This window comes from Bos taurus, chromosome 19, assembly GCF_002263795.3.
Source record: "Bos taurus isolate L1 Dominette 01449 registration number 42190680 breed Hereford chromosome 19, ARS-UCD2.0, whole genome shotgun sequence".
Lineage (NCBI taxonomy): Eukaryota > Metazoa > Chordata > Mammalia > Artiodactyla > Bovidae > Bos > Bos taurus.
Genome location: NC_037346.1, coordinates 56,634,636 through 56,647,115, shown reverse-complemented (window position 1 = coordinate 56,647,115; position 12,480 = coordinate 56,634,636). Strand labels below are relative to the sequence as shown.

Below are 12,480 nucleotides of genomic sequence, written 5' to 3'. Positions count from 1 at the left end.
TGCGGGAGCTGGTGCGGGACAGCTGGCGCCGGTCGCAGCCCCGGGGATCGCAGGAGGCGGCCGCGGCGGCCCAGAGCTGGCTTCGCTGCAGGTGTCGGGGCGAGAGGCTGGGGTGGGCTGGGGTCGTGTCCGACTCGGGGCTCCTTCAGGAGAGGGGAGGAAAATGGGGAAGAGGATCGGAGAGGAGCGAGAGCCCCAGGGCAGGTTGGGGGACGTGGAGCGGAGGCCCTCTACGGGGCTCTGGGACAAGGAGTTGGGTTGCGGGGGTGAGCTCGGAAAGCCCCCAGCCCCTTGCAAGCCCCAGGCGGAGGAGGCAGTTATTTGGCTGCCCTGTTGCGATCGTGAGCTCGCTGTTGCTGGCATTGAATGGGGATAACCAGAGTGTGTTGATGAGACCCTTGTGCTGGGTGAGACTTAGTGGCATCCGAGGATCCTTAAATCACTTGCAGTCTGAGCAGCAATGAGTACATGCCCTGCACAGTCAGGGAAAGGTAGAAAGAGACCACCCAGGTGTCATTATCATACAGGGAGATACTTCTCTCCCAGCTGTCTGGTGCCAGATGTTGAGGCCATGAAGTGTCAGTGGCTCAGTTGTGCCGATTCTTTACGACTCCACGGACTGTACCCTGCCAGGCTCCTCTGTCCATAGGATTTTCCAGGCAACAATCCTGGAGTGGGTTGCCATTCTCTTCTCCAGGGGATCTTCCCAGCCCAGGGATTGAACCCATGTCTCTTGCATTGTAGGCACATTCTTTACTGTCTGAGCCACCCAGGAAGCCCCTGAGGCCTTAAGCGTCTGATTAAAGGATGGGGAGGGGGTGGCCCTGCAGACATCCCCAACCGCTGTCTAGGTCCATGAGAAAGCTGAAGTCTGTTCTTTTTCCAGGGAGCCGCAGCAGCTGCCACCCCAGCGAGGAAGAAACGTTGACCGCCGAGGGACCCTTCCTCACTTTGGGAAATGGCAGGCGAAATCACAGAGACCGGGGAGCTCTATTCTCCCTACGTGAGTTTCACTTTTGGGGCCTAATTTGACCACATCGGTGCTCTTGGCTTCTAGAGAAGCGCACTGCTTCCTGTGGACTGTGCTTGTCAGCCCAGCGGCTTTCACCGCTGGGGTCTGGGAACCCAAGTCAGCAGCAAGCCATGGTGAACAGAGGATGAGAGTCAGATTTGTTAACTCTTTACATGTTGATCAGAGAGCAGTCAGTAACACAAAATGGACTTTCTTGCCCCTTATTTTTATCTCAGGGCTGCTGTCTCTTGCAAACTGTGAGGTCAGTTCATATGCATGAGGGCCGCTGACTCTGGGTTTTGCTCCACTCAGCAGTTTGAAACCACTTCACTTCTTAGCTGAACTTTATGTTGCACAACTTTTATAGTCTTGGATGGTGTAAGAGGCAGAGAACGCACGCGGAGACCTCCACTTGTGGTTTGCTGGAGCCTATAATTAGAGCAATTACAATGACAGATTTCTCACTGTTGTGGGTCTGTGATACCCTCACACATACACTCAGTTTATCTTCTTTGTGTTATAGAAGATTGGTCATGGTTCCATCACGGAGTCCTCTTGCCTGGGTGAATAGTTGAAGGACTGGAGGATTGGAATAATCAAATGATTGATTCATGTTTCTACCAAGTATCCCAGTGCTGCTAAGTATCCCAGGAAAAGGCAGCACTGCCTTAAGTAGCAAAGTCCTCTTTCCTGAAAGTCCCTGACCTTAAACAACTGCCCTGCTTTGCAGTTCCCTGGGGATCCACGCTCCCCTGTCTCTCCTGAGTTGTGATGTGATGGATAAGAAAGCACCTCTGAGAAGAGCTGACTAAAACCCTCACACCAAGGTCCTGTGCCATTCGTGTGTGACTCCAAGGACCCCTTCTTCACCTCGTAATTTTTTTTTTTTTTTTTTTGGTGTGTTGGATCTTCGTTTCTACACGGGCTTTTCTCTAGTTGTGACCAGCAAGGGGCTACTCGCTAACTGTGGTGCTTGGACTTCTCATTGCAGTGACTTCTCTTGCTGCAGTGGAGTGCAGGCTCTAGGATGCGCGGGCTTCAGTAGTTGCGGCTCATGGGATCTAGAGCTCAGTAGCTGTGGGTCACTGGCTTAGCTGCTCCAGGGCATGTGGGATCTTCCCAGATCAGGGATCAAACCCTCGTCTCCTACATCGGCAGGCAGATTCTTTACCCCTCAGCCACCAGGGAAGCCCCTTCCCCTCATGATTGATCAGGTTAGTCCTTGAACCTTGAAATGGTTCGGATCATGTTCCTTTCATCTGTGGAATTATGTAACAGCCACAGCCTCCTCTGGGTATCCGCAATGACATGTCCACACTGTCTATAAACGTCACCAGGGCTCCTGTGTCATCTTCCAACATCTGTAAGCTTAGAGGTGAGGAAATGAGTTATTTCTGTAGCTGAGCCTTGGGAAGGAGAGCCTTTGATGTGCCCACTTTTCTTGGGCCTCCAGCTGTTCAGTAATCATTTCACACGTCAGCGTGTGCCCCCAGGAAATGGGGCAGTGAGACCTAACGGCCTCCGCAAATTCCGCTTTTTAAAACTCTTTCCCTCCATCTCCTCTGTGTTGGGTGTTGTTCAAGGTCTGCGTTCAAGGGCCTCCTCTGGGTATTGACCATAAACAGCAGCTCGTGTTCTCTAATCGTGCTGGTGAAGGGAGAGGTGGGGGAAGGTGGATGGTACCAAGGGTGAGGTGGCAGTAAGCAGGAGTTAGCGGTCAGGATTCGAGCGGAGAACACGCCTCCTGCCTGAGGTTTCTGTAACTCTGCCATCCTGCGAGAATGGTTCTTAATCCCTTGGGAGACCAGGAGGGTTGGAGATGCACCCCCCACCTCCCCGCACTGAGCCCAGAGGGACTGCAGAACAGACTTGACTGCAGGCGCTGCTTTCCTCTGCAGCTGAATTCCCCTGCTCAGCAGAGCACAGGCAGAAGCGCGCTGCCTGCCTTGGGAGAGCCTGACGCTGAGCGGTGCGTTCCCAGCCCCAAGCCGCTCCCTACCTTTTTGTGCCCTGTTGTGATTTCCTGCCACTCGTGGGCGTCAGGGGTGTTTGCCTTCGCCTGCATTCTTCTGCATAACCGATGTGTGATGAGCCTCGCAGGGGGCTCAGATGACGAGCCCTCTTGAGGATAGTGGGGGTCACAGGAGCATGGTCAGGCCTGTGCACCTCGCCCTCATAGGTGATCTCAGAACTGGCTTGTCTGTGTCCCCATGTATGGGAACCACAAGTGGCACGGGACTGAAGGGATCCTGTGGTCGAAATAGAGGAAGAAGGGGGTCCCCACCCACAGAGAGGAGCTGCTAAGGTCGCCCCCCGCCAGCCCGTCTTGCTGAAGATGGGTCACGGTGCTTTCGAAGGAAAGAGGGCTTGTTTCGCTGCTTGAAACCCAAGTTGTTGCTTCCCCATCTCCACCACCTTCTGTTTCCTGTGACAACTGTCGTTGGGGAAGCCGTTGAAAGATGCTGGTGCCGCCGACCTCGTGCGCACCCTTAGGTGGGACCACAGGAACGCTGCACCGAACCCCTAGAGCATGGTGGGGGGCGGCGGGTCCCCGGGGTCAGGCACAGGGAAGAGTCGAGAATGGGAGGAAGCTCAGTTTGCAGGGCCGCTCTACTGAGACTGCGCCCTACTCGTCTGCTTTCTGTCTTGCCTCCCTGGAGGCTGTCCCCACGGAACAGTCACCAACCAGCAGAAGAGGGGACCCCACACACACACTGGCTTCCTCCTGCCTTGCAACTGCCTTCCACCCGACCAGGGGCTCAGCTCAGGTTTGCTCCCTGCCTGTTTGTTCTGCTCCTTGAGATCAGTCCTTTCTGATCCCCTTGACAGAAAGTAAAGAGGGTTTAACTCTGGCCAGGAAGGTGGAGACATCATGCAATTTCCTATAGGGTTCCCCCTGTCCACCACCCCCAGGCCCAGAATACTAGCCTCAGACTGAAAAATAGCAACATCCCAAGACAAATGGGATTACCCATTTGTGCTAACTGCCAACAGTTGATCACTAATTAACTTCTTTGTCAGGAGAAGGCAATGGCACCCCACTCCAGTACTTTTGCCTAGAAAATCCCATGGACGGAGGAGTCTGATAGGCTGCAGTCCATGGGGTCGCTAGAGTCGGACACGACTGAGCGACTTCACTTTCACTTTTCACTTTCATGCATTGGAGAAGGAAATGGCAACCCACTCCAGTGTTCTTGCCTGGAGAATCCCAGGGACAGGGAAGCCTGGTGGGCTTCCGTCTATGGGGTCGCACAGAGTCGGACACGACTGAAGCCACTTAGCAGCAGCAGCAGCAAGGTCTTATAGGGTCTGAGATCTATTTGAAGCTTCTGTTGGGAGTGTGTTTATTTCACTATGCATTTATTGGCAGTGGTTCTCAGCTAGTGGCTATCTTGCCTACCAGGGGACATCTGGCAGTGTCTGGAGATCCCATGACTGTCACAACACAGGGGCGAGGTGGGGGCTACTGGAGTCTAGTAGCTAAAGGCCAGGGATGCTGCTAAACACCCCGACAACGCACAGAACAAGCCCCCACAACAAGGAATAATCTGGCGCCAAGTATCAGCAATGCTCTGAGAAACCCTGCTTGACAATAGACCCTTGACTTTTACATCCCAACACCTTCAGCCATCCTTGAATTCACAAATGCCTCTTGTACTTCTTAATTTACCCATGAAAGTTTTTTTGGGGGGAGAGGGGAAGGGAGGGCTGTGTCGTGGCTTGCTGGATCTTAGTTTTCCAGCCAGGGATTGAACCTGTGCCCCCTGCATTGGAAATGTGGTGTCCTAGGTATGACCTAAATCAAATCCCTTATGATTATACAGTGGAAGTGAGAAATAGATTTAAGGGACTAGATCTGATAGACAGAGTACCTGATGAACTATGGATGGAGGTTCGTGACATTGTACAGGAGACAGGAATCAAGACCATCCCCAAGAAAAAGAAATGCAAAAAAGCAAAATGGCTGTCTGAGGAGGCCTTACAAATAGCTGTGAAAAGAAGGGAAGCGAAAAGCAAAGGAGAAAAGATATATCCATTTGAATGGAGAGTTCCAAAGAATAGCAAGGAGAGGTAAGAAAGCCTTCCTCAGCGATCAATGCAAATAAATAGAGGAAAACAACAGAATGGGAAACTAGAGATCTCTTCAAGAAAATTAGAGATACCAAGGGAACGTTTCATGCAAAGATGGGCTCAATAAAGGACAGAAATGGTAGAGGCCTAACAGAAGCAGAAGATTTGAAGACGAAGTGGCGAGAATACACAGAAGAACTATACAAAAAAGACCTTCACGACCCAGATAATCATGATGGTGTGATCACTCACCTAGAGCCAGACATCCTGGAATGTGAAGTCAAATGGGCCTTAGGAAGCATCACTACGAACAAAGCTAGTGGAGGTGATGGAATTCCAGTTGAGCTATTTCAAATCCTAAAAGATGATGCTGTGAAAGTGATGCACTCAATATGCCAGCAAATTTGGAAAACTCAGCAGTGGCCACAGGACTGGAAAAGGTCAGTTTTCATTCCAATCCCAAAGAAAGGCAATGCCAAAGAATGCTCAAACTACCGCACAATTGCACTCATCTCACATGCTAGTAAAGTAATGCTCAAAATTCTCCAAGCCAGGCTTCAGCAATACGTGAACCCTGAACTTCCCGATGTTCAAGCTGGTTTTAGAAAAAGCAGAGGAACCAGAGATCAAATTGCCAACATCCACTGGATCATGGAAAAAGCAAGAGAGTTCCAGAAAAACATCTACTTCTGCTTTATCGACTATGCCAAAGCCTTTGACTGTGTGGATCACAATAAACTGTGGAAAATTCTGAAAGAGATGGGAATACCAGACCACCTGACCTGCCTCTTGAGAAACCTATATGCAGGTCAGGAAGCAACAGTTAGAACTGGACATGGAACAACAGACTGGTTCCAAATAGGAAAAGGAGTACGTCAAGCCTGTATATTATCACCCTGCTTATTTAACTTATATGCAGAATACATCATGAGAAACGCTGGGCTGGAAGAAGCACAAGCTGGAATCAAGATTACCGGGAGAAATATCAATAGCCTTAGATATGCAGATGACACCACCCTTATGGCAGAAAGTGAAGAGGAACTAAAAAGCCTCTTGATGAAAGGGAAAGAGGAGAGTGAAAAAGTTGGCTTAAAGCTCAACATTCAGAAAACAAAGATTATGGCATCTGATCCCATCACTTCTTCGGAAATAGATGGGGAAACAGGGGAAACACTGTCAGACTTTACATTTTTGGGCTCCAAAATCACTGCAGATGGGGAATGCAGCCATGAAATTAAAAGACGCTTAGTCCTTGGAAGGAAAGTTATGACCAACCTACACAGCATATTAAAAAGCAGAGACACTACTTTGCCAACAAAGGTCCGTCTAGTCAAGGCTATGGTTTTTCCAGTGGTCATGTATGGATGTCAGAGTTGGACTGTGAAGAAAGCTGAGCGCTGAAGGATTGATGCTTTTGAACTGTGGTGTTGGAGAAGAGTCTTGAGAGTCCCTTGGACTGCAAGGAGATCCAACCAGTCCATTCTGAAGGAGATCAGTCCTGGGTGTTCTTTGGAAGGACTGGTGCTGAAGCTGAAACTCCAGTACTTTGGCCACCTGATGCGAAGAGCTGACTCATTTGAAGTGATCCTGATGCTGGGAAAGATTGAGGTCAGGAGGAGAAGGGGACGACAGAGGATGAGATGGTTGGATGGCATCTCAACTTGATGGACATGGGTTTGGGTGGACTCCGGGAGTTGGTAATGGACAGGGAGGCCTGACGTGCTGCGGTTCATGGGGTCGCAAAGAGTCAGACGTGACTGAGCGACTGAACTGAATTGAACTGAATCACTGGACTACCAGGGAATTCACATTCCTATAAAACTTCTGGCTCAGAACCATCACTCTCTTAGGTCTCTTTGCCTTCTCTTAAGTTCTATCATGAGAACCATCACCAGAGCCATTTTCCATAAAGAAATAAGGTTCTGCTCTTCATAAGTGTTACGACTTATAAGAGTGATATTCAGGGGACATCCCTGGTGGTCCAGTGGTTAAGACTCCATGCTTCCGCTGCAGGGGTCACAGGTTCGATCCCTGATTGGGGAATTAGAAGTGGCACAATCCACCTGCCAGTGTAGGAGATGCCAGAGATGCGAGTTCAATCCCTGGGTCTGGAACCCTTGGAGAATGAAATGACAAGCCACTCCAGTATTCTTGCCTGGTAAATACCATGGACAGAGGAGCCTGGCAGGCTATAGTCCATGGGTCGCAAAGAGTCAGACACGACTGAGTGTGCACAAACGCATGTACTGTGCTGCAGTGTGGCAAAAAAAGCGCGACATTCGAGGAATGAAGCTGCTGGAAGACCAGACGCTAGGTCCTCACCCAGGCCTGGTCTCTCAGTGCCCTGCATAGACTCCTGCAGTGGCATCGGACTCCCTGTCCCGTGCACCAGGGCCGGGGAGTCTGTCTGCAGCCTTGCTGGCCGTGCTCCAGCCACACTGGCCTCAGACCTCCCGGAACACCCCTCCGCTTCTCCCACCTTCGGCCTTCATCCCTGCCAGTCTCTTCCCTGGCCCTTTGCCTGGATGGCTCCCGCTCAGCCTTCAGGTCCTGGCTGGAATGTCACCACAAGGCCGCCCTCTCCCGGAAATGCTGCCCCATTATTCTTTGTCACTGAGCCCTGGTTCTTTCCTTCCAAACACTTCTCCAAAGTGGTGACCGTTGTTTGTTTTCTTGTCTGTGTCCTCTTGCCTGTCTTGCTCCCTCTCGTCCCCCAGGTTCTGAGCACAGGGCTAGGATCACTGGACACTCTCAGTAGCTATTGAGTAAGTGAGCAAACGAGCAGACCTGGGCGAGCTCACTGACCCACACCCACCCCCGCCCACACCTGGAGGTACTCCCCTCCAAGTCCCGGTGATTCAAATTAACCCCAGCAAAAGTCAAAGTTGGGGTTTCCCAGCTGGCGTAGCAGTAAAAAATCCACTTAGTTTCGATCCGTGGGTCAGGAAGATTCCCCTGGAGTAGGAAGTGGCAACCCACTCCAGTATTCTTGCCTAGGAAATCCCATGGACAGAGGAGCCTGGCAGACAGCAGTTCATGGGGTTGCAAAAAGTCAGACATGCCTGAGTGACTAACACACACAAAGTCAAAGTGAGCCTAAGGACACTCACATCTTTGAAAAGTCAATTCAGAAGGTTAGCCGTCACCTTCACATTCATTCTTGCAACGTCTCCCTGGGCCAGGACTCTCAGCAGGGGAAGCACCTCGTGCTGGTCGTGTGATCCCATCGAGAGCCAGAGGAAGACAGCTCAACTTCTCTTGATCTTTCTGGGATCCTTCTAGGGATCGAAATGAGACTGGGACGTTTAACATGGGACTGGGATCTGCCTCCGGGATCAAAGTGAGACTGGGATGAAGACCGACCGTCAGATTCACCGCAGAGGGAACTGAGCCGGAGCCCCCGAGGGTTCCCGTCTTGAGGCCGTGTGCCAGGCACCCCGAGAAATGCAGAGAGACGCAGTGAGACAGAGCGAGCCTCAGACTTAGTAACGGGAAAGAGAAACACATCAACACCAGAAACCCCGACTAGGGCATCAGAAGTGCTCTCAATCCAAGGCTCTGAGACTGGGAGCAAGATGGACTTGGGAGGCTGGGACGGGCTTTGTAATGGGCGCAGCATTGGAGTGGGCACCACCTCCCCCCCCCGCCCCGTCCCGTGGTGGGTGGGAGATGAGGGGCTGGGTGGGAGGCGCAGGAGCTCGGTGCCCTGGGCAGAGCTGTGTCCTCTCTAGAGGACGCCCTCCCGTTTGTCCAGCACTCCGACGGCCCATCAACCCCTACCCGAGGCCGTGACCGACACTCCCTACTTCTCTTCTTCCTTTTAAATCCAACTGAGGCTCATCTGAGAGTGGGTCCTGATTTAGTGTTTCTGATTTAGAATGCAGCACACGGTTTAGTGGGGTGTAGGGAGATCAGTTAGGAACCTGCTGCTGTAGTTCAGGCCAGAAGTGATTCATTTGAGTTATAAAGAGAGCAGTACCCACTGCAGGCTCTGTGCCGCATGGTAGACGCTTGTTGACTCTTTTATGGGTAGTTATGTGTGTGTGTTCAGCCCGACCTCCTAAGTGGGCCGCCCGCTCCCGCCTTCCCCAGCCAATCCTCCTTTAGTCAAGAAGTCACACCCTTGAGCATCCTACTCTCAGTTCATCCAGCCCCACGGAAGTCATTCGTGCTCTTGGAATCCAGTTTTTCCATCTGTTCTGTACACCTCGCCTAATGATGGAGGGAAGAGGGACGGTTCCAAAGAATTTTGCAAGTGCTTTTGTGAAGGCTTCTAGGAATAAAATCGCCAGCACTGAGATATGGAGGGAAAGGAGTTCTAGGGCTATTCTGGGGTGTTTAGGTGGAGGGGACTCGCAGGCAGAAAGGTTCGCACTAAGAGAAGCACCTTCCTCTTCTGTCCCCCGTGATAATTAAAGCCGTAGGCTCGAGTGACGCTGCTGAGGACGAGATACGCAGAGAGAAAGAGACTGCCAATGTCAGAACTGGAAGAGAGGTTAAAGACTAGCAGCCGTTGGGTTAGGAGGTCATTGGTGATTATATTTTTCTTTTTGGTTTGTTTTTTTGGTCCTTGGTGATTTTTTAAGAACGCAGTTTCAAGAGAGTTCTAGGGATGGAAACCACAAACTACGGGAAATGAAAGCAGACGATATAGCTGCTGCTGCTTTTTTTAATCTCATTTCTTGGCTGAGCTGGGTCTTCATTGCTGTGTGGGCTTTTCTCCAGTTTTGGGGAGCGGGGGCTACTCTAGTTGCTCAGGCTTCTCATTTCGGTGGTTAAGGAGGGGAGGGAGGAGGCACCGATTTTTGAGTTCGAAAGGGGCAAGGCTTGGGAAGTCCCTGGAGTTGCAGCTTCACTGCCGTAGGCCCAGGGGTCGCTCCCTGCTTGGGGAACTGAGATCCTGCAAGCTGCTCGTACTGGGAGATGAGAAAGGGAGGAGTGAGGCTTGGGGAGTGTGCATCAGATGGTCTCCGTTACCTCTGTAGCATCGCTAGAGGTACAGCCTTCACTTGAGAGAGACGGGTGCCCAGGTCTGGGTTTTGGAGACTGAGGTTTGGAGCCTTTACGTGGGATGTGCTCGCAAGTCCACCACGAGGAGGAAAGAAAATCTGATGCCGCCAACCACAGTGGAAGGGACCCTCATCTGTCAGAGGACTCAGCGTTAGAATTGCTTTTTTAATTTTTAAAAAAGCTATTTATTATTTATTTGTTTGTTTGGCTGCACCGGATATTAGTTATGGCGTCCGGAATCTTGAGTTGCAGCCTTTGAACCTTAGTTGCAGCAGGTGGGAGCTAGTTCCCTGGCCAGGAATGCACTCTGGGCCCCTGCCTTGGGAATGAGGAATCTTAGCGACTGGCCCACCAGGGAAGTGCCCTCATCGTGAGGATTTTTTTTTAATTCCAGGAGCCTTTAGCAGCTTCATATTAGGGAACCGAGGAAGCGGATGCTGATTCATCTCCGAGGCCCGGGGTCAGAAAGGATAGAACAGGGAAGATGTGGGGAGCTGGCGGGGTAGTGCTAGCTTTCAGGAACCAGCCGACTGTCAGTGAGGCCACGGCGGAGTGGGAGGCCTGGGGAGGGAGGGTGGGGACTGGGCAACACACGGAGCACAAAAGGCAGATGGGTGAGGATGGACGGGGTGTGGGAGCCGAGGCTTCGGGTCAGAGAAAAGAATTTCATGGTGGAGATCTTGAAAAGGGAATCACTGGAATTAGCTGAGCTGGAGTCCAGTTGGTGTGAACTCAAGCTTCAAACCTGAAGTCAGTGACTCAGCAGTTCCACTGGGAGGTGGGTTGCCAGGGGTGACAGGAAGTTAGGAGTGGCTCCCGGTGAGTAGGGGGTTTCTTTGGGGGGTAATGAAATGGAATTAGATGGTGGTGCTGACTGCAGAACTTGTGAATATACTGAAAACCTGTGTACTTTAAACAGCTGAATTTTTATGGCACATGAATTAGTATATCTCAATTTTATTTTTTTTTTTTAAATTTTGGCCCTGCCACAAGGCTTGCAGGAGGATCTTAGTTCAACCAGGGATTGAACCTGAGTCCCAGCAGGGGAAGCACCGAGTCCTAACCGCTGGACCGCTGGGGAATTTCCTCTCAAATTTAAAAAACAAGGGCGGGCAAAGGGAACCAGCATGAATGTTGATGTCCCAAAGGGCAGTTGCAAGGATGGGTGGAGGAGGACTGGGTTGCATGCTCAGTGGCCTTGGAAAAGTAGGATTTTTTTGGAGGGTCAGCAGTGTGGGTTGGTTTTTGTGCCAGGTCACCCCAGACGTGCTGGCCCATCCTCGGGAAACCTGCAAGCCGGGTTGAGCAGAGAGCTACATCTAAGATGCAGCTCCAAACAATACGCACTGATGAAGTGATGGGGGTGATGACGCGAAAGAGGAGGGTAAAACCGAGCCCCAGAGACATTTTGAAAAGACGGATGGACCACGGGCTTTGGTTGCCCAGCGTCTAGCTGCAGATCCCGCCTCCCTGGAACCCGAGAGGAGCCCTGCCTTCTTACGTGCCCTCCTGGCTAAGGCCTCCTGGTCTCCACGGGTTTTGTCATCGCCACCCTTGGGAGCCATTGAGGGTGGTGAGGCTTGTCAATTTCTGGGCTCAGATGTTGACTCTCTTGGTTCCAGGTCGGACTGGTGTATATGTTCAACCTCATCGTGGGCACCGGTGCGCTCACCATGCCCAAGGCCTTTGCCACAGCCGGGTGGCTAGTCAGCCTGGTGCTGCTGGTATTCCTGGGGCTTCATGAGGTAAGAGGCCATCCTGGAGTGGAAGTGCTGGGGGTAAAACTGGGCACCTCCCTGGGGAGCCCGAGCTCTCTCCATCCGTCTGACAGAGACGTCTGCTAACAGGTTCGCAGAGCAAGGAGAGGAGGCCCAAAGGTCTTGGGGCGGGGGTGGTTCACGCTGATGGAGTAGTTGCCCACCCCCGATCACTGGAAAGTTAAGACCTCCAGGGACTTCCCTTGCAGTCCAGCGTGGTTAAGACTCTGAGATTCCACTGCAGGGGGAACAGGTTCCATCCCTGGTCAGGGAACTAAGATCCCACATACCCCGAGGCACAGCAAGACATTAGCAGAATTAAAAAAAACAGGCGAAGACCTCCAGTTAGGCTCCAGGATGTCTCATGTGGGGCTCACGTGTTTCTTCCCCGGCTGGCTTTCCTCCTCTGCCGTGCCCATAATTTCTGAATGTGACCATCAACGTTCGTTCCCTGAGAAATTCCCACCCAGCCACAGAAGAGATGCCGACTAACGTTTCAGGTGATCCAGGCAATCAGCTCGGAATTTAGAGTTTGTTTAAGGTAGTTTCACCGAGCAGCGATAAGCAGGCAGGTGCAGTCATATTCAGGTGTTAATCTCACGTGGCTTCGTGCCCAGCAGCAAACAGGAG

At 51.7% G+C, this 12,480-nt stretch overlaps 1 protein-coding gene across 1 annotated transcript in view; it reads left to right on the top strand.

The window, feature by feature from the left end:
• Positions 1 to 11: 11 nt before the first annotated feature.
• TMEM104 (transmembrane protein 104) overlaps positions 12 to 12,480 on the top strand; it is a 71,592-nt gene continuing 59,123 nt past the window's right edge. Inside the window, exons 1-2 of the mRNA NM_001435039.1 lie at positions 12 to 91; positions 887 to 1,003. Coding sequence (NP_001421968.1) covers positions 959 to 1,003 — 45 coding nt within the window. The 5' untranslated portion in view covers positions 12 to 91; positions 887 to 958. The remainder of the gene's footprint in view (positions 92 to 886; positions 1,004 to 12,480) is intronic.